Below are 26707 nucleotides of genomic sequence, written 5' to 3'. Positions count from 1 at the left end.
GCATGAAGTACAGCAAATGGACCCATGAGATTTCAGAAGACATGAAATGATAAGTAATAATGTGGAAGAAATATAAACTCAGAATGAAGGATTAAGCAGATAAAGACCCTAGAAAGCCCTTCAAGAGATCCAACATGACAGTTGCTATACCCTTAAAAAGATGTCATTTGATTGGACTTGGTAGCAAAAAATGAAATAATGTACAAAACAGCTTTTCAGATATATGGAAAAATCTACTTCACACAGTGAGGTAAAACTCCTGGGACACAATTGCCTCTAGGACTTGTCACCTCAGGGTAATTTAGGGCAAAAAGATTAACATTTTATTAAATAAACAAAACCCACTAAGGTTAAGAAAAGAGACAGATGAATGTAGTCTTTGGAGAAAAGGGAGGCTGCAGACCTTAGCCTGACCCTCAGCCATCTTTTGTTGGGAATGGCAGACCCCAAGGTCACATAACTGCTCAGGCAGTTGCTGTCTGAGCCCACCCAGGCTTGGAGGAGCACTCAGCACACGCTGGGCTGGAGACACCTCCGAGCCCAGGACACGGGGCTTCTGCCGCAGATCGCTCGGCAGCAGAAACACGCCAAATCCCTCTGCTTGGGATGCAACGGGCACCATTCGACACAAACAAGCAAACAAGTTAATCTTCCTAAAATGCCACCTCCTATTCCATCTGCCATACTGCATGTGGAAACCTAAGCATGAACCTCGTTTGGTCAGAAAAGGAGAGTGAAATTCAGAAAAAGCAACATTGATTCAAAGATTTAAAACATCAATGAAGAGTTACTAAAAAAAAATCCTTGGTGATTAGTGTGGGGTCCAGGGTAACTTAATGGCCACCTTCCTTTTGATTATTTTTGCAATAAAATTGCACTCAATTCTGAGCTTCCTAAACCCCTTTTACCTATCTTTTAAGGTGCTGAATGATTTAGATTTATCAAACTAACCTGTACTGTGATGGACCATGAGCAATGGAAGAGGTTGACTCAGGAGCGAAGCTGTGCTCCCAACCCAGAAATGGGTTTATTAGTAAGTGTCTCCCTCTGGCAGAAAGCCAGAGCCAGACTATGGTACTCAGCAATTTCCAGGATGGGGACTAAAAAGAGGGGGATGAAGAGTGGGGGACAGTCTGAAGGAAAACTGGAAATGAAAACACTGCTGGAAGTACAGCTGAGGTCTTGGTATGGTAAACTTTGCCGATGGCACCCAGAAATGACAGGAGCAGTAAGTAATTTTTAAGTCTCTGCAACTCTTTTCCTTTTTTGTTAAAATAAGTCAAAAACTATTCTGCAATCTGCCTTTTTTCCTTGAAAAATACATTTGTCCAAAACCAAACCATTTTGCAGGATCTTACTAGTTCTGCATAAGTATTTTGATAATATTTTGCATTAGCTAAAAAGAAACACATTTCTTTTGATAAAGTGTTAGTCTTTCCTTCTGAGTTTCCTGAATGCATACTGTCTTAGAGGCACCCGACCAACTGTTTTTTTCCTGCTCCAAATTTCATTTGTCCTGAGTTAAAATGAATCTAAAGAAAATGAAATGCTTTATTTTGATATCAAGTATCAAATTCTATTCAGAATGTTTGTTCTGAAAGAGAACTTTATTTTTTTGCCTTTTCACTCCTTGCCAGGATAAAGTAAAATGAGAAAGCAATATTTCCATTTTGAACTAGCATGAATTTCCATTCAGAAATCAGCCCACTTGACTGACTACGCGATCACAAGATGTGGTCAAGATAAGAACAATCATTCCTCTTAGGGAAACTATTAGGATTAGGATTAAACCACTAGGACAGGATTAAAATCAGGTTTAGGACATTAATTCTCATTCCCCATTTTACAGAACATCTAATATGAATCATTTATATGGAGACAACATAGTTCAAACTGAATTAACTGCACGTACTTAGTACTTTGGAAAAAAAAAAAAAAAAGCTGTGTCCTTAGGTCAGTCACTATATTCATTAAGGATTCATCATAGTATGCAAAGAGTTAGATCCAGGCTAAAATATGGCCAATTAGAAAAACTGCACCATGCTATCCAAAAGAACCAAGCAATATCCTAAATCCCGTAGATTTACGATATTGCCACAATCTACAATCTGCCTGCCTTAAGGCAGCAGTGTTATTCCAGCACTACTGCATCACTCAGTGATAGCTGGCCTAGTCTAATTTGTTCACATCCAAGATGTATAGTTGAGTGGAAAGAAGTCGTTTCATTCAGCAGGATGCAGCACTCGTCCAACAGCTGAGCTGGAAGAGCCTCGGCAAGCGCAACATCGCTCTCCGTGTCCTAACACATCGTGCTCACTCTCAGACTGATACTGCAACCTCTTATCTGATGTTACATTTGTCACAGGCCGTTTCTAAAAGTACAGCACAGAAGAAACGTGGCATTACAGAGTCAAGGCTAGCAGTCGGCAGATGTTGTCTATTAGACCACCTAAAGCAATACACAACGGACAATGACACCTTCCTACAGCACCAGCTATAGAGTCACTGGACAGAGGTGCTGGTAAGAGCGTAAGAAAGGCACATTGGCCTCAGCTGGAGACTAGGAACTATTGCTGACAAAAGGCTGCTTATTATTTAATGACATTTAAGTATCTTCTTCACTAAAATCAGAGAGCAGTCACCAATGACCTGGAAAGAGCCTACAACTACCTCAAAAGCAGTATATTAAGAACCCAAACTTAAGAGTGCTAAAAACAGCCACAAAGCTTTTGACTTTTAGTGTGACTGCAACATTTGGGCCAAACATAAATTTAGATCATTACCCCCAAAACAGTGTAAAGTCATCACTGCTCAAACTAACATCAATTTTATCCTGAAATTTATTTGCAATATGCAGTGGCCATTTCCAGTTGTTTTCCACACTAGAAGTGAATAAATGTTGTCACTGCTTCCTTAACTGACACTGAAATCTTGTTACCCACAGTAAAACAAATTAACACAAACCCAGGCAAGTATCAGTAGTTCAGCAAAATAACACATTTCCCACTGAAAATGGAGATGTTCTCTATTAGCAACTGATGATGCAAATAAAAATTACGCTTGAACCCTTCTCATATATCTGCGAGCAACATTAGATCTCTGTCATGCCCTGCTTGTCCAGGAACAACAAAACTGGGGACAGAAGTCAGGCCCTCACAAAAACCTCATTTTCTTTTCTTTTCTTTTCTTTTCTTTTCTTTTCTTTTCTTTTCTTTTCTTTTCTTTTCTTTTCTTTTCTTTTCTTTTCTTTTCTTTTCTTTTTTCTTTTTTTAATTTGACTCCAATGTTATGACTTCTTTGTAAAAATCATGGCCCATGAAATAACACCTACAATCTGTGCTGCTATAACCATTCTTTGACAAAATGATAAAAGCTAATACTGCGCTTTTACTGTGCTGTGTCCCATAGTGAATGCTGACGTGACATCAGACAAAGAGTAGAAGCAAAACGTATACACCCTTTTTTAAAATGCTGGTCTTTAGTGGAACGTCTAGATAAACGCCTAGTGGAATGCTTGGATAAAAATCTTGAACTCTAGATTCGCTCACCTCATCTACTTTATGAATGACAAGGCACATAGTGTGGATTTTATCTTTTTTAGTTTAAGATTGAAAGAAATACTAAACATTCTTCTATTTCCAGCAAGTGAAACAAGAGACTGATGTAAAGAGTAGAGACTTTAGGTAACCTTTGGCTGAACAGGATTCATGATAAAACAACTTTTCTCTACTTTATAGTTTTATAACTGAAAGCAAAACATGTCTGGAAATGCCCTAAGGTCACTAAATTAGTTTGCTTATACACCAGTAGATCTCTACAAAAAAAAGATCAGGTTGAGCTATTGGTAAAATGTGGAATTGTTTATGCACATCGTGCTAAATCCATGCAATAAATATGCAGTGTAGTACAAACAATAAAGTTAAGAGCAACAGATTTTTTACAAGACACCAAAGATGAAACACATATTTCTTTGATGCTACTATTTATCCAACTGTACATAACGCACTGGCAATGTAATCCTTTCTTCGTTTGAAGTAAAATATCAGCTTTAGGTCAAATTAACACCTCCCGACCACAGTACCTGTAGCTGCTGCTGCATGTACAGAGGCATGCAACATGCAGGTGGCTCTGTGCTTCCGCAAGAAAAGTCAACCTACCTTGGAAAACGATGATTTAAGCATTGCAATTAAAGTGATGCTGCATTACTCACTCATACTTGAAGACTTCATTAAAGTTCCCAGTGACATCAATGGGAATGTTGTCTGAGCAAGGATGGATTAACAACTGCAAGAGATTAGTCCTGGAACTGCTCTGCATGAGGCTTGACAAGTTATCTGGTTGCCAGCTATGGGGTTGCCAGCTTACCTAGGGTTAGCAAAAAGACTCAGTAACAACCTGTGTTTTAAGGTAAGAGCAGGTAGAGATTTTCATCACTCATATTGCTAATTTTCACACAAATAGAAAGAGGTGTGATTGATGGCCAGTATTTTGCAGATTTATTGTACTGGTTTCCATATAAGAAAATTTCAAGGGTGTGTAATGTGACATAATGTCTTTATTATGTCTTCCAGAAATAACTGACCTAAATGAAGTTACTATACACTATATCTATTGGTTAATTAGACCTTTAAGATGCAACAAATAAAACACATTATCGATTTTTATATCTTCAATCAAATAAATATTTACAGCCTCAATTTGCTAAAATTATTACCTTTCAATAATGGATCACAAAGAGAATATGCACTACAGACTCAAATGAATGCCTTGGCCATCAGCAAACAAATTACAAACAAAAGAAAAAAAAATAGCTTTCCAGTTATCATTGCAGTCCATAAATAGCTGATGTAGGTCTCCTTTGAAGATGTGTGATCTTTTACATTAGTGGAGTTATTTCAATGCATAATTGACCTTGAGATGGAGAATAACCTCATAATAGAGCGGCTTTTCTTTTAGTGAACAATGAGTATAGATATTAGAGGACGTGCCTCTTGTCAATGAGCGTTGCTGAAATCTGCCTATACCACACTGGGACAATCAATTTTGTAAATGATTGCAATAATCAAGGAAATTGCCTAATTTATAAATCCTGGCATACGGCATTTTAATGGATTCTTACATTTTAATGCTGATGCTTTCAAAGCCAAATGAATTGTTGTCCAAGCTGTCACTACACAAAATGATAAAAACATTCAGTCTTGCAGGTAACTACATCTCATGGATATTCACACCATCGGGTACATAATCACTCTTTACTGAATTCTGCAGTAGTTTCTAGTTACAAAACAGCAGCAAAAAGCCACAGTTTCCTTTGCAACAGGGGACAGACAATCATGGAGCATTAGTAAACACAGATACTTAAAAATATTCCTAGCCTGCTTTGTCATGTATGATAAGTTACTGTTTTACTTTTTTTCCTTATTTTTCCCATAGAGAAACAAACGGCCTTATTTCTCTAGCTGCAAGGAGGCATGTGGAGCGCACAGCTTTCTGATGGTGACGCACATGCGTGCGGGCACCAGTGACACACAGCAGCTCGAATGGCGGGCTTGGTGGCATGGCTATAACCAGCAGGTAATTCTGCCTAACCTGCGCTCCAGCTCGCTCTCTATCCTTATACCGCTCCCCAGATGTACTTATACATAGATTGCTATTCTCAGTTAAACCTTAAGCAATTGATTTGAGCCAATAGTGGGCTGCCAGTACTTTACTTACTGCTCAATCTCACTAACCTGACATTTATGGTGTACTGATTGGCCTCTGTCAGTGGTGGTGGTTGTAAATTCACTTTGAAAAGCTTTGTGTTAACAGCCTTCAAGCAGGCTCGGAGACGAGTACGAGCAGGCGAGCTGACAATTGCTCGACCTCCTGCCCTTATTACAGTGAGTAAATCAGGCTTTGAGCCATTAGGCTGGAGCCTGAGGCCTACACAAAAAGGATTGACATGACTAAAGGTCAACCTCTGTCACACATGTGTAACAATTTGGATAATGGAATTCTGTAACTTATCTGGAAAAGGTGCCAAGAGCGGAGACAGAAAGTATATGTTAGGCTGAATTTGCCAGCTTTGACATTATTTAAAGGGCTACAATTTTCGGTCACTACATGCTTGATGACATAAAATCGGAGGGAACAAAACACCATACATATATATACACATGTATATACATGTATGTATATATGTACATATGTATGTATGTACGAAGACACTGAACATCTTTACCACCCTGGAAAGGGTGTGCTGCAGTTTTGGTTTATTGCAGCTATCGCCAATATATTATTGGCATCTGGTATGCAATATATTTTGGATATCCATATATGTCATTAAAATGCTGCCTTTATTCACCCACATTTAATCAAAAGTCAATAGAAATAATTCATTGTTAATGGTATCATAAATTAAGTGTAATTTAAAGCCTCACAAACTAGATATTCTCCCACAGTCAAGATTGCCCTTACTAATACATAATAATAATAATAGCACTCAAATGCTTCTAGAATTTTTGTGACGGGGACATAATCACTTTTGAGCACAACGGAAAGGTAGTGGGTCAAATAAGGACAGAAATGAACTTGATATTTATTTGTTTCATTTCAACATTTTGTGCATTATATTATAAAGTCTCCAAAGTGAGATTTTTATTTATGTCATGCAAAAAATGGGCTGCATGATATGGGAATTTAGCAGGGAAAAAAAAAAAAAGGAGAATTCCGAATGTCGTTGTGTATGCTCTGTGCAATACATACAATTTTTGCTTGCAGTAATAATGTTGAGATTTTGGATCACTGTGCAAAACCCCATCAAAATTTTTTCCAAACTTCCCTTCATTTAAATAAGAGGAGGATTAATCTTCATGCTAAATTATTTTCATCCCATGTATTCTCAGGTTTATATCTGCCCAGACATACAATAGATGCGATGTGAACACGGAACAAATATACCAAAGAGAGAGGCAAGAAAAAGTCTTATCTGTAAACAGACAACATTTTTAAAAGAAATCTCATTTTTTAATTTAGCTGTTCTAAGGAAAAAAATATATATATAAAATATAAACTTACTTTTACATTTGTGATCAAGGTAAGCTTAGATGTTCCTTGGGAAGCAGTATGTAACTAACAAAAGCTATTTGGAAAAATGTGATACTAAGCAATCCAGAAATACTAATGGGGGCAAGCTGCTTTGTAGCAGCTTAGTGTAATTTTCTTCGGAGGCACATAAATTCAAGAAGCTGTGGTTCTACATGTATTCTCAGTGAACTTTTAGTTCAGCGAGCTACTGAGCACAATGTTCACATTTTTTTCCTGTAGGCAGTGTATGAGTTTAAAATCCACCAAAAGTGAAAATCTTTGTGTTTTCTTAATAGCAAATAAAAGGAAAATGAAAGAGAGGCTTACACACACAGACACACACACAAAATACTCAGAAAAGGCAAAACAACTATGGAATGGAACAAGCTGCTACTCTGCTTTATTAATATATAATTATAATTATATATTATTAAGACAGCTAAGGTTTATTTTTGATCCAAAATTATTTGAATTTCATGAACATGACATGCTTGAAACAGAGCTGACAGCAGTCTAGAATACTAGATGATGGATTGCCGAGAAACATGAATTTCACTTTAATACAACTACGGTATGCAAACAATTCAATCCCCTAGAGTTTTGTTGTAACAGCAAATTGGGTCCAAAATACCAGGGAGTTCCTGATCTGTAAGGTAAGGATGGGATCTGCAGATTAATAGGTACAGAAATGTGCAGTATCTGTTGCACGGCTTTGGCCCAGCATACAGCTCAACAGCGTGCCTGTCCCAGGTCCGCACAAAGTCCAATGCACCATCATTGCTTTTGACTTCCTTTGAAGCACAAGTGAGCCAGTAAAGTGCCAAGTGGCACTTTATTTAAAAAAAAAAAAAAAAAAAAGACATATCAGTTAATTCTGTCCATGTTCGAGGAAAATTGGGACCATATTTAGCATTTTGTAATTATTAATGAGTATCCTGCTACATGGAAATTTTACTCATGCCTTAAAAAACCTAATATATGAAAACTCAATCATTTCACAAAAACAGAATTTTAAATTAAATCAAGTTAAAACAAGGTAAAATTACAGATTTGATATCCTTGGACTATTTCTCCAACCTCACAAAAAAAAGTGCAACTTGGTATCTGGAAGGAAAAAAAAAAAAAAAAGAGAAGAGCAAACAGTTTGCTAGGAGAACAGAAGAAAGGAAACTATAAGATTCCATCCTTTAGTATCCCTGTCAGTAAAGCTTGCTTCATCTAAGCTGCATTTGCAGGGAAGAGGATCATTACTATTTAGCTCTTTCCAAAATTCACAGTTTAAAGTTCAGAGCCTGAAAAACTTTGACTACTAAAATGCATATGCTTTTTGAACTTCTGTATTTTCTTCTAATAGAATTTTAAACGTTTATCGTATACATTCCTTAAGTCTACTCTTATTAAATTTTGATGTTAAACAGAAAGGGGAAACCATGTGCAACTAGATTAATTTATCTCCAGGGAATAAGGACACATTAATAATTGAGATAATGTTTTCATATATGTTGGAATCAAACATGCCTTATTAGAAAACACATTAAGGGAAATTATCTCATTCTCATCAATAAAACCTAATTGCTGAGAAAGTCTCTTTTCTTTGCAATAACATTAGAAAGGAATTGTTCTTGTTACTTCAAAATGGAAAAAAATAAAGAAAAAAAAATCAGAAATATTATCAAGCACAGTTGGAACAAATGCCTGTAGTACCAAAGAGCATGTTTACTTAATACACCCAGTCCTGTTTTTGTTTTAGACAAATCAGAGTTTATTGTATTTTTATAAAATATAAGCAAACCCTGGATTGGATAGAAGGGGGCCAAAGGGGAAAGAAAAAGAAGTACAACTAAAAATGACTAATATTTTTGGCTTTCTGAAGGGCTGATATTTCTGTAAGTTATAAAAAATGATCTTGGCTGATTGCTAGAGAACTCTATAATTTCCCATGAACACCCATAGGTGTCAAGGCCTGTTGTGAGGTAATGGAACGGTATGTAATTTACTCTGAATGGCTGTACATTATGCTATATGGATTACATACAAAGCAAACACTGAGTGCATGGTGGGAACACTTGTGCAGACAGACCGAAGCATATTTCCATAGTGTTGAGCTATATATCAAACGCAATCCTTCTGATGTTTCCCACAACAAAGCAAATTAAATAAAAGCCGCCAAATCAGTAACAAAGCTTAAAAGTCTTTACAATGGTGCTTCTACTTATTTAGTGCCTAGCTGAAAAAAATGAACTGTACATGAAAATAAACATCTATCAACCTAACTTTGCAACACTGAAGAGAAAAAAACATATTAGAAATCTATTTATGGTGCTAAGAAAGATAAGTTTCCTCTGAAGATCCATCAGGACTTACCACCGAATAACTGTCTGTTGACATTTTTGTGTTTACATCTACCTTGAAAAGATCAGTGGAAAAAAAGAACTGACTACAGTCAGTTTTATAAAGGGACACCGATGAGACATTCCTCTAATAGCTTAGAGTGCACGACTCTTGCAAGTCATTTTTGCATTAACAGAAATCATCTGACACCGTGAGCCACCCACAGTACCTCCTCTCCAAGATATGAAATAAAATTTCTATTTTGAAAATGATTCACTTAAAATACGCACACACACAACACACATTGTTCGTAGCCAACAGGAAATCTGCGTTGTGTGTTAAGAACAAAAGAGTAAACTCAAACAAAAAACTCAGCTGAGTGCTGAGTCCAGGCTGGTGGCCTGAATCTGACATACACATCAGTCCTGTGTCTTATTTTTCCTTAACATCTTTTTATTCTTTGTTCTCATCTCTTTCCTTCATTGCCACCACTCTCCCTCCCTTCACAGCTGAGCTCTAGCTTGTTGGACAATTTTAGCAGTGGGTACTGCTTCCCTTTCCCATTCTGTGTTATTTATCATGGTAGATATGATGTTTTCAGATGATGTTTCCAAACAATTTTTAATTTAAACTCAAATTAGGCTAAAAAATAAATCATGCCTATTTAATACAAGAATATGTATCAATATTAATTTAATGTGCATAAAACTGATTCATGTCCAATGGTTTTTTTAATGATGAGTTAAATATTTAAGGCTAATTAATATTTAAGGCTAATAATTTAAGGCTAAGTACTCTAATTCCATTGACTTCAGCTAAATTCCAGTGATTTCTGCAAGCTGAGGCGTCGTCTTGCTTATTCTTTTCGTTTAATATTCTGTTAATTAATATAATCTAAACACACAATGCCTTCTCATAATGATAATAAAACTGCCAACATCACCAAAGTGTCTCATAAATATATTTGATTAATAACATAACTCAAAACTCTCTTTTCAAAATCACTAGGCTTTGGTAGAAAATAAAAGCTATGCAAGAGAAATTCCAGCCTCACTGAAGGCAGCAACAAAACTACAAAGACTTCAAGTTATCCAATATTTTTCTGAGTGTATGTGTGTGCTTTCTGGGGCTGATCTTTTACTCCTTTATGTGTAACTGTCTCTCCTGCCTCAATGACTCATACTTTAAAACAAAGTCCTTAAGGAATTACTTGCATTTGTTTGCATATAGGAAATGCATAGGAGCTCCTCCTAACGGAATAAGGACACTCATAGCAGGTACTTTGCAAAAACAAAAAAACAGGGGGGGAATGATGAAAAGAGATATCACCAGCACCAAAGAACTGATGACCTAAATCTTCACTGGTTTTCTATGAATAACTGATATTTGCAACATATTGGCTCCATAACACCAAATGCCTTTGAAAAATCCTTTCCCTGTTAATATACATCCACTGAAGACATCAAGAATGCTCTTGGCATCTTCACAGACTTTTGGTCAGGTTTCTAATCATCAAGCACGTTCCCTTATTTTCGGAAGAGTACAATTCGGTCCAAATGAAGGTAAGCACTGTCTCTACAGGCGGAGCCCTGCCAACTCTCTGTAGGAGTTACCCTTGCTACCAGCAGGAGCTGCAGCCACAGAGGACTTACGAGAAGGAAAAACTGCTACCTCCCAGCATAGAGCAAAGAGGAAATAAACAGTGAAAGGTAGGGCAGACAGGAGGCTATACCTGTAAATAAGAAGTTCCTTTATCACATCTACATGCAAAATAAGCATACATCGTCTTTTCTTTCTAGAAAAGACATGCTTTCATAAGCATTTATGTGTATAATAAGCATGAAACTCCTGTGCTTCACTGGAGACCACTGTAAATTGCTATGACCAGCAACAGCCGTAGATGTCCCTGTAAGCCTGAAAGAACGTGTTGGAGGGTCTACAGTCCAACTGCTGCCGGTATTCAACACAAAATAAGCTGAACTATCACACCCTGCATGCCTTCGTATTGATCATCACTGCTGTCCTCTCTAAGATGGTGACAAAAACAAAAGACCATCTCAAAGGGAGAGCTAAAAGTAGCTTTCACACAACAGCACTGAAGGCTCCACTAGGGAATGAATAGTCAACACTTGTCTAGACTTTCACTAAATTGTGAACAAGCCCTGACACCTTCACTGTGGGAATGGCAGAGCTGGAGACTAGGCTTCCTCTCTTGTTTCAGCGTCTTTAGCAGACTCATTGCAGGCCACAGTGACAGCCCCAGGATGCAATCTGCCATTTCTACCCATGCCTTCTGCTCAAATTAAGATGACGAAGCCCATACTGTGACCTGACAGCTGCACGAGCTATTAATACTCAGATCAAAATATGAAGAATTTTTTTTGTTATAGCCTACAGCTTTCTCTGGAAATGCCTCTGTGTTTCATGTCAGAGCCTCTGCAACCTCCTGCTCTTCCCAAAAAAGCCCAGTTCATCTGTCGGGTGCCCACTCGTTTCCTGGGTATTCTTCATGGGACAAAGTTTTGGCTTGCACTGGCTATTGATTACATTTCCAAATCTGCTGGCTGGACTTTTTACTTAAATCAAAGTTTTTCTTCCGCTGGGATCAAATTGTGTCATTCCTATATACAATCACACTTCATGATGTCTACTTCAAAATAATCAACAGTGACAAGGAAGGGAAGGTGATGACTTACTTCCCAGAGATGCTGAGTGTTGCGGATGGCTCCTGTTTGTACCTTCTCCGGCAGGAGGAGGACCCCTTGGAAAGGCCCTATCCAGGTGCCCTGCTGGATGCGCTGTGCCGCGCAGATGCCGTAGGCCAGGCCGGGCACCGTGCTGGTGCACAGACACACCTCGCGCGGCAGGTCGCGGAGCCACTCGGGGATGTCAGGCGGGGGCCCCGCCGCGGCGGCGCTGCTGGTGCCCACGAGCCGGCGCAGCGAGTGGAGGGGCCCGTGCATGGGGCACTCGCCGTTGCGGTTGTCAGCACACATGTCACATCCTGGAAGGCAAGGACGAAAAACCTCTGTTAATACTGTGCTGCCAGCTACCATCATGATGGCTACCCCAGGCGAGATCTCGGGGGTCCCTCCCAGCATTTAACAGCAGCCCTGTGTCTGTACACTTCATGCCCTTTCGCATGTCGCTTAGGACAGCTTTCCTAACCTTACCAAAGCCCTTAATAAGAAATCCCAAAGGCTCCGCAGAAACCCTGCAGACACTTTGCAAGCCCAGTGTGTTCACAGTCTTGCCAAGACTCATTTATTGTGACACAATTTTTAAGATTAATTTTTGACTAATAAAAAGACCATTTAAACCGTCTCACTCTTGTGATGAAGGGTTCTGTAATATGTTTCAATGAGGCATTTTAAATCACACTCGTAATTTCTTACAAGTCTCCCTCATTCGGCTTACCACAGCTCAGCCCAAGGGTTTAACTGGAATGGGATTTAATTTGATCCTTATTCTGAACCAACATCCACTCTACTTTACACATTAACATGTGTGTGCGCACACATTTAGAAATCCATTTAGAAGTCCATTTAGCAAATAAAATAAATAAAAAGAGAACCTCTTGAATGACAAATTGGAACATTCATGTATGCTTGCTTTCTCATAACCTAATCTAATCTTGAAATTGAAAATATGTGGCAAATATTCCACATCTGCAGCACACCTTTAAAAAGGCTTTTTCTATTGAGCTGGAATACATGTCCTTTGCCTGGTACATGTGGCTGAGGCTAGGAATAAAACCAGCGTGTCTGGTTTTGTGAACAGCTCCCATGAAAAAGACCAGTGTGTAGAAATGTTAATTTCCCTAACCGCTGTTATTAATGGATGATGTTTCTCTATTTTGGGAAGATCCAACTGTGATTTTTCTTTTACAAGTAAAGGAAATATAGGAAAAGTGTTTCCATTACACACTATTGCACATGCCACAACCGTGCAACTTCCAGGAAAATGTTTCATGTTCAGGAAACCCATTTCTCTGGAGGTATGCTGAGTTATTATAACAATAATTCTATTGAAATAGGTTACTGTCTTCAGCACGTTTCACATTTTGTAGCACAATAAAGGTTTTTGTAGAGATTAAGTCCAGAAACACAAACAAAAGAAAAACAATAATAACACCGTAGTACTCACAGCTTTTTCCCCAAACAATTTTACAGTACCTACACTGTCCTTATAAAAATAAAGCCAAGCATTCACTATAGAAGTCGGAGCTTAGCGGTCTAAGCGGCAGATTTAGACTTGCTAGATTGCCTGTAACCACAGGTTCAATTCTCAGCAGGACTGACTCAGCTTTTCCTCTTTCCAAGGTAGAGGCATTGAGAAGCTCCACGCACTGTGTGATGTAGGCCCCTTTCCTACGGAGCCCTCAAAGGAAAATCTGCCCATCAGTTCATTTTAGACAGTAAAAATTGCTTTTTGAAAACATGGCCTCAGATTGGAAAATTTGGGGGCACATTCTCTGAGAGCTACTACCAGCCATTCCCACTGAAATTGCACCATGAGGAAGCAAGGAGAGGCACAAAGCCACCTAGCGGGGACGGGACTCGGCTTAGCAGGAAGACACCCTGCAGCTGGAGGGTCGAAGGGGCCCTTAACAGTATCGCCCCCACCGCAATGCGACTGTTGTGCTGGGTTGGGCCACAAGCATGGAGGGGTTTTGCCCACTTGGGCCACATCAGTCAGAGGCGGCTCGAGATGGAGGATTTGCAGGACCCCAGGAAAAACGTTTCTGGGTTGTCCTGAGAGAAGCTTCTCATGCTGCAGATATTCCTACAGCCCTTCCTAAGCATGAGAGGAAAAAAATGGGCAGCAAGCACATGGTGAGGGGTTTTTTTGTTGTTGCTGTTTCCACAGCTAGTTTGGAAAGTGAAGCCTCACCGCAACATCTTTTCTTTCCCCTCCGAACCCAGCGATCAAGAAACAGCATTTTTGGCATAGCCAAAGCGCTCATGGGCTGTGCTGGAGTTTGGCACACACAGATCACACGGGACAGGATCCCAAATAGGAAAAAAAGAAACAAATTGGCATGCAAGCACACTTTAAACAAATCCGGCATCTCACCATGCAAGTTCGAAAGAAAACATTTGACAGGAAAGCTGAGGGTTTAAAGAACGGATGTCCAACCATGACCTTCACTAGCAGCCAGGGCAGGCCCTCAAACCCGGCCCATTTGCTGGACGATCTTTTAGCTGCCCAACTCTCCTCCCAACTGCCTGATTATTAATGGCTTTCTTGGAGACACCAAGTCTCAGAAGCAACTGAAATTAAACATGCCAAGGCATCTTCATGGCTCTGTTCAGGCAATTTCAGCAGTGATCGCCTGCATCCCACCACTAGCCAGGCAAAAATTTCTTGCACACAACTTTTATTACCTGCCCAGGACAATGATTTCTGCGCTTTGTCCCACCAACACATCTGGGTAAATCATTTTACTTCTATCTCTTGAAAAAAAAAGAGATTAAGAAACTGAAGAGGGGCATCCTTTACAGAAAGTAAGTTGCACATAGTGATATCATTTTCCACTCTCTGAAAACACTGGTAATGTTCTAATGCTTGGCAGTAGCAGTATCTTATCTCCTGCTGTGCTCCTTTCCCTTTGTCCTGCCAAAGCCAAAAATTTGGAAAATGGGACATCTTCTGAAACTGTTTTGGCTTATGGATTGTGGATGAGAGGGAGTCATTAATACTAACCAGTACTAAAATTCTCCTTCTTCTTCTAGTCACATGCTTAATCTATCTCTAGTTCTTATTTAGTTCTTATTTACTTTTGAGAAAACCAAATTTCCCCAGGCAGTATATAAGGAATGCAGTGCCCTGCTAGACACATTTTACCTTATTTTGGTGAAGAAAAAGAAAAAAAAAAAAAAAGTAGCACACTCCTTTCCTCCTTTCCCCCTTCTGCAGTTTACTTTTATCTACAGATACTTGGATATCCAAGCATACTTTCTACAGTGTTGTACATTTAAATATCCATTCATTTAAAGACAGTCACCCATATGTTCCTTTGGCTTCAAGAAGAAGGGTGGAAAGTCCTTAATATCAGATGGAGAAGAAAAGGGAGAAAAACTTATTCACAAGAGCAGGCTCTGGCTTGCTCTGTCTCATGAGGATGATCATCATGATCATCTTCATGGACACTAAAACACAGGTCGTGGAGCACTTGTTTATCACAGGACTGGAGTGTCCAGACTGCATGGCATCTGTGATTACAACAGGAAGGGGCTGCTTCCGTTCACCCCACAAAAGGGACGTGTCTGGGCAAGTTCGAGCTTTCCAGGCAGCCGCTGCACATGGCAGCAAGGAGAGTCACTCTGTCGCCTCCCTCCTCTTTTGGCCTCAGTGAGCATCTGTGTGATGAATATAAGCTTCATCTGAGGACCACCAAAATTAAACCTTGACTGTAAAACTGACTGTAGCAGATTCAGTTGAGCCCCAAACCAAGAGGAAAAAAAAATGCAAGAAATGTGAGAAGATGAAGGGAATTGTTGAAAATGGAAAAAGCAAGGAGGTATGCAGCCAGCGGTGTCTCCTGAACAAATCGGAAGACTCTGCAGGTAAGGTCAATGGGAACGCTGTGTTGCAGACCCAAACACAACCAGATTCTTTGGAAGCAGTTCTGTTTCTCACTTTATACCTTCATCTGCTCTAGATTGGAGGATTTAGGCAAGAAAGAATCACATAGAAGAAGAAAGAAAAAAAAAGAAAGAAAACATATCCTAGCAGAGTTGCTTGCTATGGCCCTTTGGGGAGGAGTGCAATATGTTATCATTTATTTGTCTCCATAAAAATGAACACAGCATCATGCCAGCACTGTAACTCCATGTGAGTACACTTTAAAGGACTAACTTAGGCCAAACAAAAAGGGCTCATCATTGCCCCCAAAATATAATAGCTTCTAAACACTTTCCAAGCTAAATAATACCCCTACCGCATATTTTAAAGGAAATCTGAGAGGAGAAATCTTTTGTCAGTAGAGTCCAACGTCGTGCCTAAACCAGCTGTAACAATAAACGAAAAGAAATACATTTCGGTGACAGGCTTCGGGGGCGCAGCCGCGCTGGATACCCGCAGTTCGCGGCTGCGGCGCGCGGCGGCCTCTGACCCGCGCCGCGGAGCGCAGGGCGCGCAGGTTCCGCCGGGGAGCCCCGCGGGGGCCGGGGCGGCGCGCGGCGCTTCCGCGTCTCCCCGCGCCGCGCTGCGAGCGGCGCCGAGCGCGGACCGGCCCGGCCGCGACCCCGCCGGGCCCGCGGGAGGAGGCGCGAAGGGGCCGCGCTGCCCCGAGCAACTTCGGCGCGATCCCCCTCGCTTTCCGCGGACGGCGGAGGCGGCGGGGGAGCTGGTTTTTATTTTTTTTTTTTGGCTGTCTTCGATTGAACGTATGAATGAATCAAATTCCCGTGTCAGGTATGAGAAGGGTAGAAGAATATTGCGCGTAGATAAACCTTGCCGCCCCCTGGCCCGGCGAGACCCCCCTGCACAATGCGGAGATGATGAATAGGCTCTGCGAGAGGGGATCGAAGTTCAGTCCGCACCGGCTCCACTCTCTCCTACAAAACTATAGGGCAATTAATTGTGGCTTGTCCCCTCATCCTTCATCTCCTGGTGGCACATATCGATGGAGATTACTGCTGATGGACCATTTTATCACCCTAAATAAACAGTCACCACCTTCCCTAACCTCAATCTAATATATGGCTATCTGCTACGTTTAAGGGTGCTGGGTAACTAATGATGTAAAATAGCTAAATCATATAGGTTACCAGCAGCCCGGAAAATAAATAAAAAAAAAATCCAACTATTCCTCAGGTCGCCCCGCTTCCCAACACGTTGCACATTTTCACCGTCCTCCCGCAAACGGAGCGGGAAGGGGCGCGCGAGCCGCTTGCTTATGTGACATGTCACGCGTGTTCGCTGCGGGGGCAGCTCGGCGCTCTGCAGCGCGGGGCGGGAGCCGCCGGCTTCTCCCGGAGGAAGGGGCCGCTTCCCGGCTGCTTCTCCGGCCCCTGTCCTGCCCCCCGGACCCCGTCCGCGGCCCAGGACGTCACCCCTTGGCCCTGCCAGTGCCTCCCCGCCGCGGCCGAGGAACAACCTCGTTCCTGAAAATTCCCAGCTCGGAAGGAAAACGGTCTCCAAGCCCTTACCACATTAGCAGGGATTTAACATGATCTCCTTCGCTCCTCTGCGAGCAAAGACCGCGGGGCTCTAATTAGCTGTATATATTTAACCCCCTAGCAAATGCCTTTCAACTTAAAACCGCTCCGTGCAGACACGCCGCTCCCCGGCGGGCGGCGTTAATCAGTTAAACGGCGCCCGTTTTAACCGATACTGGGCGCCTGGGCCGCGTGCGCGGGGAGCGGCCGCCGCTGCTGCCCAGCTGCAGCGCCCCGAGACCACGGCGAGGGGCGAGGAGCTCGCGCGGCCCGGGCGCCGCGGGGCAACCCGGCCGAGCAGGGGCGCTCAGGGCCGGGCAGGAACGGCAGGGCTCGGGGAAGGGAGGCAGCGACCGCGCAAAGTTTGAGGCCGAGGCCGAGGGAGGATCGGGCCCGGCCGGGCCGGGCGGCTGTGGGCGCCCGCGGGCGGGTAACGCGCCCCGGGGGCTCCTCGGGGGCTGAAAAGCGGAGCAGAGCAGCAAAGAGAGCTCCGAGGCCGCCACTTTCACCTCCTGCACAACCCAAGACGCCTTCCTGTCCCACGGATGCGCACCTCCAGTGCAGCACTTGCACGGAAGGGATTTAAGGGGCCGAAAAACTGAAAAATAAAAACGCGCCTGTCCGGGGACTCCTGGCGCCACTCAGAAGGCGCTCAGAGACCTCTGCCCGGACAAGCAGGTCGCCTACAGCTCGCCTTTCCATGGAGGGACACGGGCGGGCTGCAGCCTTCTCCTTCCCCACTTCCAGTTGGCTTATTTGTTTATTTATTTGCTCCCCCTTGTCTATTGTTAAGAACACGCTGTCCCAAAGCGAGCGCATCCAATTGCCGCAAGAGTGAAACTCTCGGGCGAAAAGCTCTCCTGAAAGACATATTAAAAAAAAAAAAAAAAAAGCGGCCACGGCAAAAGTTGCTCAGCAAACAAGTTTGGTGATTTTAGATCTTTAAAAATATACATAACATGTATATATATCAATAATTAAAAATAACGGCGGATGGAGGAGCGAGGCCCGGCGGTCGCTGCGGCTCCTTTGTGCGAGAGCCGCGGCCTGCGGAGGAGCCGTCCGGGCCCCGCGCAGCTCTCGGCGGCCGCCGGGCCTTGAAAGGGCTCCCCTCGCTCCCCAGGCCTCCTTTTTTTATTATTATTTTTTAATTTTCATTTCTCGTTATTAAGACCTTTATCTCGCAGGTTCGCGGAGCTGCCCTGGGAAATAAAGCACGTCCTGTCCGCGCAGAGCGGCTGGTGATCAAAAACGGGCGCCGCGCATGGAGCGCCCGGCTCCTACGAGACCTCGGCGTTTGGGGCGCCGAGAGCAGAGAACACAGGGCAACCTCTCACGGTGGGGTAAAACCAAGGCCGGAGACACGCTGCGTGTCCAACATCGGAAGTTTTTCGATGCGAGGAAGAGGAGGCGGGGGGAAGCCCGACACACTCGGCACTCGAGACGGCGCCCGCCCCGCGCCCGTGGAGCGGCTCGGCCGGAGCCTCGCGCAAAGTTCCCAGGAAACTCCAGCCCCGAGACGGAGCCCAGTGGAGCCACGTCTGACTCGGGCGTGTGCTCGTGGCCTGGGGATCGTTGGTGAGTTCAGCATCCTGCCTTGAACGGGCATTTCAGATGGGAATGGGGGGGAAGAAAAATAAAGAATTTTAATAATCTCTAGAATAAGAGAGGGTGTTTGAAGGAAAGGGGGGAGGGGAAGAGGGAGAAGAGGGGAGAAGTTCTCAAGTTAAAGGCATCTTATAGTGTCTTAGCAGGGTTAGATCTGTGTGTTCAGACTGTGAGCGATACATTTGGTGAGTCAATGCGGTTAATCTAGCCGTTTTCACCCCGGTATTTTCCTCGGCCGTGTAGTATCTAAGAGACAGCAACAAAACGCAGGGGGAAGCAGCTTCTAAAATCACAGATCTCGGGCGATACAGACGGTAAATAACTGAGGCATTGTACCCTTCCTTAAAAAATAAGCCGATAATTGGCAACAACGGGATTAAATGTCTCCTAAACACACGTCCCAAAATAATGCTGTCAGTCAGGCAGACTAGCTTTTCCCCCTATCTCGAAAACCATCTTGTGGATTTCCATCCTAAGCGACCGTGTCACACTTTTCGATGGGGATGAAAAATTAAAACTAGCCAGGTGTCAACAAGGTTTGAAAGCAAAGCGATCCTCCGAGGTGAGAGGAAGGAAAACTTGGCCCTCCTGATGGAAAGTGCAACTTTCCCCGCGCCCGGCGCAGCGCCCGCGTGCATTCCCGGAGCTTAGAAGCTGCCGCTTTGCCGTGAGCGGCGCCCGCTCCGTCTCGGGCTGCATTTCCTGGGATGCAGAGGGCAGCCGTCCCGGAGCACCCTCCCTGCCTCCTACCCGGCGAGGAGCCGCACCGCGGCTCCAGGAAGAGCTTCGCAGGGCAGAGCGGGCCAGGGCACCCTGGGGGAGGCGCTCCCGATACGTACGGTTGTTGGGGTCGCTGGCATGCTGGTTGAGCGGGATGATCTCCATGCGCTGCTGCCCGTACAGGTAGTAGTCCAGCTCCTCGGCCGTGCAGCGGGGGCGGCCGCATTTGCCTCCGCCCGCCGCGCACACGTCCCTGGGCAGCGGCGGCGGCAGCGGCGGCGGCAGCGGCAGCGGCGCGGGCGCCCCCGCGGGCTCGGCGCTCGGCAGCGGCCCCAGCACCGGGATCTGCGCGGCCAGGCCGGCCAGGGAAGCGGCGGCGCAGGAGGAGCTGGAGGAGGACGGGGTGGACGAAGAAGAGGAGGAGGAGGCGGAGGAGAGGGAGGCCGGGCGCTGGCGCGCGCCGTCGGCCGTCGGTTCTGCGCGCTCGGGCGGCTGGAGCTGGGCGAGGGCCGCGCTGCTCTTGAGCGGGCCGCCCTGCGGGAAGAGCTGCTGCCAGTGCTGCAGATAGGCGGGATCCACCTTGAGGAACGCGGAGCCGCCGGGATCGCCGGGCTTCAGCATCGCCGCTGCCTGCAGAGCGGGGCGGGAAGGCGAGAGTGCCCGTGAGACCCGCGCCCCGGCCGGGCTGCCCGGCAGCGCCCGGACCCGCCGCCCGCCCGGGGACCCTGGGACCCCTCAGCGGCGCGAAAGCCTCGCCTGGAGCACGGGCTGCGCGGGGCAAAGCGGCCCGGCTCGGCCGCCCCCTCGGCTGCTGCCCCGTCCCCGCAGCGCTGCCCGCCTCTCCGCTCTCGAAGTGCGCGGAGGGGAGGAGGAGGGCACTTCATCTCGCGCGCGCCGCGGCTCCTCGCGCCTCCCGCTTGCCCAGAGGAGGAGGAGTATGAGGGGAAGGAGCCCGCGGTCCCCTTACCTGGGCAGGGAGCGCGGGGCCGGCGGCTGCGCGGGGAGCCCAAGCCGGAGGCGCGTGGCCGGGGGGGTTTCTCGTCGCGGCGGGAGCCGCTCAGCTGCGGGGCGCGGGGCTCCGTGCGCGCGGGCCGCGCATCCCCGGGCTCCGCGCTCCGCGCTCTGGCAGGCTCCGGGCTGGACACGTGGGTTTTACGACAGCGCAAAATACAAGTGTGTGCGGTGCCTGCGGGAGGGCGGGGAGGCAGCGGGACGTTACCAGCGAGCGCAGAACCCTCCCCACCACCACCCCCCCCCTTTCTTTTTGGCAGCCTCCCCCACTTTGTTCCGTGCTCAGGTTTTAAAGGTGCCCCCCAGGCGCAAGGCTGCACCGCAACGCAGCGCACGAAGCCCCGGGCCGCCCCGCGGCGCTCGGCAGAGCCCCGCGCTCCCCACGCGGCTCCCGCGCGTTCCCCACGCGGCTTCCGCGCTCCCCACGAGGCTCCCGGGAGCTGCTGCAGGACCCCGGCACCCCTCGCTCGCAGACCCTCGTTCTCCTTCCCCTCCGCGCCGCGCTGAGCAGAGCGCGGGACCAGGCGCCACAAACTTCCCGTCTCCCACTACTTCTCCCGTTGCCCGCTCAGCTTTATCCCTCCCTCCACCGGCTGCTGGGAAAGGTCGCCTCGCGGGGAGCACCGAGCAGGTTCCTCTCCGCGTCCCTGGGAAAACGGGGCGAGCGCTACCGCTTGCCTTGCAGTCACCACACGTATAGAGCGTCCCGTGCATTCGGGACAAGGCGTTAACACCAAGTGCTTACGGCGTCAAAACGCGTCTCGCGTGCGGGAAACGCAGCCCGGGCGGGTGGGCGCCGCGCGCGACGTGTGCGCGTTTGGTGCCGCTGCCCCCGCTCGTTTGCCAGCTACTCCCTTCCCACCCTCCGTCCTGGCGGAGCCTGGGAAAGCGGCTCCTGTTTAGGTTCTGTCTGCGTCTAAGGCAGGACATTTTAACAGAAATTTCAACGGAGCTGGTGCAAAAAATGTTTTGACTGGCGTCTTTTTGACAAGGTCATCCGTCATCTGCTGTATAGATTGATAACACCTTAGCCAAAGGCAAACACACGTAGGAAAAAAAAAAAGATTTTTACGGCTTATAAAGCCAGCCTATAAAAACCTTCTTAATGTCTTTGATCAATTCCAGCGTGTCAGATATAATGAATTTTCAGTCCTCGCGCTCTACTAATCTACTTTTAGAAGTTGTGAAACGTTGCGACTTTAGCTGCGGGACGGAGCTGCTGTCCTCGACATCATGTGTATGAAATGCCGAGGGATATACAGCTATACCGAGCTGCACATGGGAATCAAGGTTTACGCTTTCCCCGTTTTCACTGCATTAATTCAATATTTTATCCTTCCCTAGTTCTTCCCCTGGTCACGCTTCTATTGCAGCGCCTCGTTTGCTATTATTTTCACTTTTTAGTTTTTGTTCTGAACCTATGAATTATAACCGTTTTCGCCACCGGACATCTTTTAAAAATACCAATTTGCTTTTAGTGGCAGCAGGCTCTAAAAATTCGTTTCACGACGGAAAAAAAAAATCGTGATGAAGTGGGGGAAAGCTTCCAGCTAATGGGCTTAAGTGCATTGTCAATATCCGCATTTGCCTGGAGTTGCTAACAGAAATATTCCATGCGGGTTCATATTAGGCGGGATTTAATCTGCAACAGCAAATAAGCAAAACAAACAAATAAAAGGGTCACTTGGGATTTTCCTCTCCCTTCCCAGTGCAGCGAGCGGAGCAGCGTCCGGGCGGCGGGGCCGGAGCCCCCGGGCCGCCCCTCGGCTTTGGCTTTGCCCCGTAGCGCCCCTTAATTGTTAATATCCCCCGCCCCGATGAGGCTGCGCTGGGTCGAGATGCAGAAAATGAGAGTTTTTCTTCTTCTTGCTGCTTTTTTCTTTCTTTCATTATTTAGAGGACGGGCGCTGAAACAAATCACACTGACCGTTTAGAAAGCGATCAAACCTTTATAGAAATCCATCGCCTCCGAATCGATTGGCGAAAATTTGCTAGGAATTTGCTCAAAAGAAATAAATAAGGAGGGTAAGTGTATTAAATGCAAAGGGGGAACACGGTGGTGTTTTTCTTCATTGATTAATGACCTCTAAAATAAAACAAGCGGGAAGAGGAGCCAAGATCGATAAATTAACTACCCAAATTCATCATTTTCCCTGGGTTTTTTTTTTTTTTTTTTTTTTTGAATAGTCTTTAGGAAGGATGTCTCTCTCTTTGGGAACCTGCGGGTTTCATTTTAGATTTTGGGCTGGGAGCAGGAGAGGGAGCAAAGCCCTCTAGGGCAGGGATTGGATCGGGGACACCCTATCTGATTTCGTTTGACACACAATTAAAAAGTTTGCCTTTCATATTAATGAATTCTCCTGATCTGGGGAAGACGAATGGCCGGTCCCATCTGACAGGAGTCCGATAAAGGATGCAGCAGCTTTCCTTCTTGCCCTAGGCGTCCCTCATCCCCGTTTTAAGGTCACGAGCAGCCGAGTTAATAATTCATTAACACAGACGCTTATTCAGATGGGACTCGCGCTCCGCAAGGTTTCGGAGCCGGGAAGGGGCCGTCCCGGCGGCACCGCCGCCTCTCAAGCGCTCCCTGCACTGCAGCCGCCTCCCTCCTCCCCTCCCTCCCTCTGTGCCCTCCGCTTCCTCAGCGCGATCCTGGAAGGGAAGCGGCCTCCGCGCGCGTGAGCCCCGCGGAGAAGCGGAAAAGCCGCCCGCGGGGAGCAGGTCCCGCTGCGTGGGGCGCTGTGGGATGCACAGACACGGAGGGGTCCCCTCCCCGGGACGGGCGTGCTGCGTGGGGGCAGCGAGCACCGCGCTGGGCACAGGGCTGGGCATGGAGCTGGGCATGGGGCTGAGCGTGGGGCTGAGCATGGAGCTGGGCATGGAGCTGAGCATGGGGCTGGGCATGGGGCTGAGCATGGAGCTGGGCATGGGGCTGGGCATGGGGCTGGGCATGGGGCTGGGCATGGGGCTGAGCATGGAGCTGGGCACGGAGTTGGGCATGGAGCTGGGCATGGAGCTGAGCATGGGGCTGGACATGGGGCTGAGCATGGAGGTGGGCATGGGGCTGGGCACGGAGCTGAGCATGGGGCTGAGCATGGAGCTGGGCATGGAGCTGGGCATGGAGCTGGGCATGGGGCTGAGCATGGGGCTGAGCATGGGGCTGAGCATGGAGCTGGGCATGGAGCTGGGCATGGAGCTGGGCATGGGGCTGAGCGTGGAGCTGGGCATGGAGCTGGGCATGGGCTGGGCATGGGGCTGGGCATGGAGCTGGGCATGGGGCTGAGCATGGAGCTGGGCATGGGGCTGAGCATGGGGCTGAGCATGGGGCTGAGCATGGGCTGGACACGGAGCTGGGCACGAGGCTGGGCATGGAGCTGGGCATGGGGCTGGGCATGGAGCTGGGCATGGAGGTGGGCTTGGAGCTGGGCATGGAGGTGGGCATGGGCTGGACACGGAGCTGGACACGGAGCTGGGCATGGAGCTGGGCATGGGGCTGAGCATGGAGCTGGGCATGGAGCTGGGCATGGAGGTGGGCATGGAGCTGGGCATGGGCTGGGCATGGGCTGGACACGGAGTTGGGCACGGAGCTGGGCATGGAGCTGGGCACCCAGCTCAGTTCTGCGCTGGGTGCCATGGCTAAGTGATTTGCCAGTGACCACCAAGCAGGTGCCAGCCAGAGCAGTAATGACTTTGGGCCATGATTGACTGGATACTGCTCCTTGGGCTGCAGTGCTCTAAAATCCACTGCCAACTCCCACAGGCACCAACGCCCCCAACGGGCAGATTCAGATGTTCATGTCCATCAGCAAAACCAGCTCTGCTCCAACAAGGTGTGGGAGAAGCTGTAAAGACCAAGTAGAATACATCAGGGAACAAATAAAGTTGAATTAAAACATGAAATTTGGGAGTAATTTAATTCCTCCTTTCACTCACATCCCCTCTGAAAATATTCTCAGGTAGATGAGAGGTTAAACTTTCAAAACTAGGCTTTGTTTTGGAGCTCTTTTTTTTTTTTTTTAGTCAAAGACCCAGTCCAATATTATCTAGTAAGATTATCTAGATAGGACTACACAATTTAAAATCTATCCTCTAGATCATAACAAGACTAAGAATACTGGTATCTTTAAGCATGATTAATAATTCCTGGATTCCTGCATTGCTGAGTGCTCATTTCCATAGGCCTCTCATTCACCCGAGTTTCAGGCCTGACAGGAAGGAGCACTCTGAGGATCAGGCCTCCTTTACACTACGCAACCTCAGGCTTCCCAAGACAAAGACATTTTGAACGCTCACGCACCGAGGAGCTACTTCAAATAGCAAAACACAGTCTAGAAAGTTTTCCTGTAGTTTAGCTATAAATAGCTCTCATAAATAAGGAATCTATTAAATATGATTGTTTGCATATGACACTAGAATGATAAGGTCAAGAGAACATTTCAACAGTTGGTATTCAAGAGTTGGTATGGTTGGTATTATCTCACAACAACGCCATGGTTTTACCGGTTTTACCATGACATTTGTAGAAATAATTAAAAATCCTTTTTCTGTTTTAGCTTAGAGTTTAAATCACAACTCACTGCTTTTTGACAGAAAATCTCCACAATTCAGATTTCTGATTTAATAACTGCTTCTTCATAAAGGGCAATTTTCTATCATTTTTTTCTAGGTTCACACTTTGACGGTTTTATTTTTGCAAGCCACCAGTGAATCTGTTGACACTGAAAGGAAAAAGATTGGCAGCCCCGGTGACCAAAGCTGCCTTCAAGGCAGGGACCACGTCTCCCTCTGTCTCACATCCGTTGTCACAAAAGGCTGCACATACGTGTGTGAAATACCTGCTCCAGAAATATTCCTCGGTTTTGGTGGACTCATGCAGGCAGGTGATCTTTGTTCCTTCTTATCTACACTAAGAAGTTCCACAGAACGACCAGGGTAAAGTGGAATAACTTATTCAGAATAAGTCCATATATGGGTCTTATTCCAATAAGCCAAATTCCAGAACACAAGTGCTCATTCTGATATCATTATTCAAGAATAGCTATTTTGGTAAAATTCCATGTGTCGACAAGGTCTCTGGGAGGGGGGAATGGCTCTTTTGGAAGAGAATATGTGTGCGGTGGCCTGAGCAACTAACCCTCCGAGGAAACTGTGAGCTGTAATCTTTTTGTTGATCTGCGTCCAGTGTGCACGTCTGAATTCAAAATGGCTGTGTAAGGCTCAGTGTGGAAAACGTCTGGTCAACCTTAGCACCAAACAGAATTTTGGGATGCTATGGCAATAGAAGTAAATAGTACCAAGTGACCAATTCCCTTATATAGATAAATTAAACTGATCAGGACATAAAATGAACTGTCAAGCAGAAATAGTTAATGCACAATTTAAGGAATTAAAAAACCACAGGAGACTTCCTACTACTCCACAACCACTGTTTTGGTTCAGTTCCTGATGCTTTATCAGATTTGTTTTTTCTTCAGTTCTTTGCATTACTACGTACTTCCTCTAATGTTATCTAGAACTGCAAGTAGATGGGAACTCAAGTCCAGGGTGTATGTCTGAAATACAGCTGTTCAAGGAATACATGACACAGATAAATCAACTGGCTTTACAGCACAGAGAGCAACAGGGTTCCAGCTGGCAACCTGTTACAGCAGGGCTTACTCCATAACATCTTCCAGAGTGAGTTATCCATGGCAAGGAAGCCAAAACTAAAATGGTTGATGTAACTTGCAAACACTTGGAACAACCATACACCTTAGGCTAGAAACCTACCTAAAACACCCTGCTGTGAAATTCTGCACTCTTCC

The 26707-nt window shown here is 45.8% G+C and overlaps 1 protein-coding gene across 1 annotated transcript in view; it reads right to left on the bottom strand.

Annotated features, from left to right (window-relative positions):
- PRDM6 (PR/SET domain 6) overlaps nucleotides 1–20513 on the bottom strand; it is a 71953-nt gene extending 51440 nt beyond the window's left edge. Inside the window, exons 1-2 of the mRNA XM_088534709.1 lie at nucleotides 20012–20513; nucleotides 12096–12403 (exon numbers count right to left, since the gene is read on the bottom strand). Coding sequence (XP_088390835.1) covers nucleotides 12096–12403; nucleotides 20012–20513 — 810 coding nt within the window. The remainder of the gene's footprint in view (nucleotides 1–12095; nucleotides 12404–20011) is intronic.
- Between the last annotated feature and the right edge of the window lie 6194 nt (nucleotides 20514–26707).

Source organism: Tinamus guttatus, unplaced genomic scaffold (assembly GCF_059628265.1).
Source record: "Tinamus guttatus ecotype Peru unplaced genomic scaffold, ASM5962826v1 Tinamus_guttatus_pri_ptg000591l, whole genome shotgun sequence".
Lineage (NCBI taxonomy): Eukaryota > Metazoa > Chordata > Aves > Tinamiformes > Tinamidae > Tinamus > Tinamus guttatus.
This window is presented reverse-complemented; position numbering and strand designations above follow the sequence as displayed.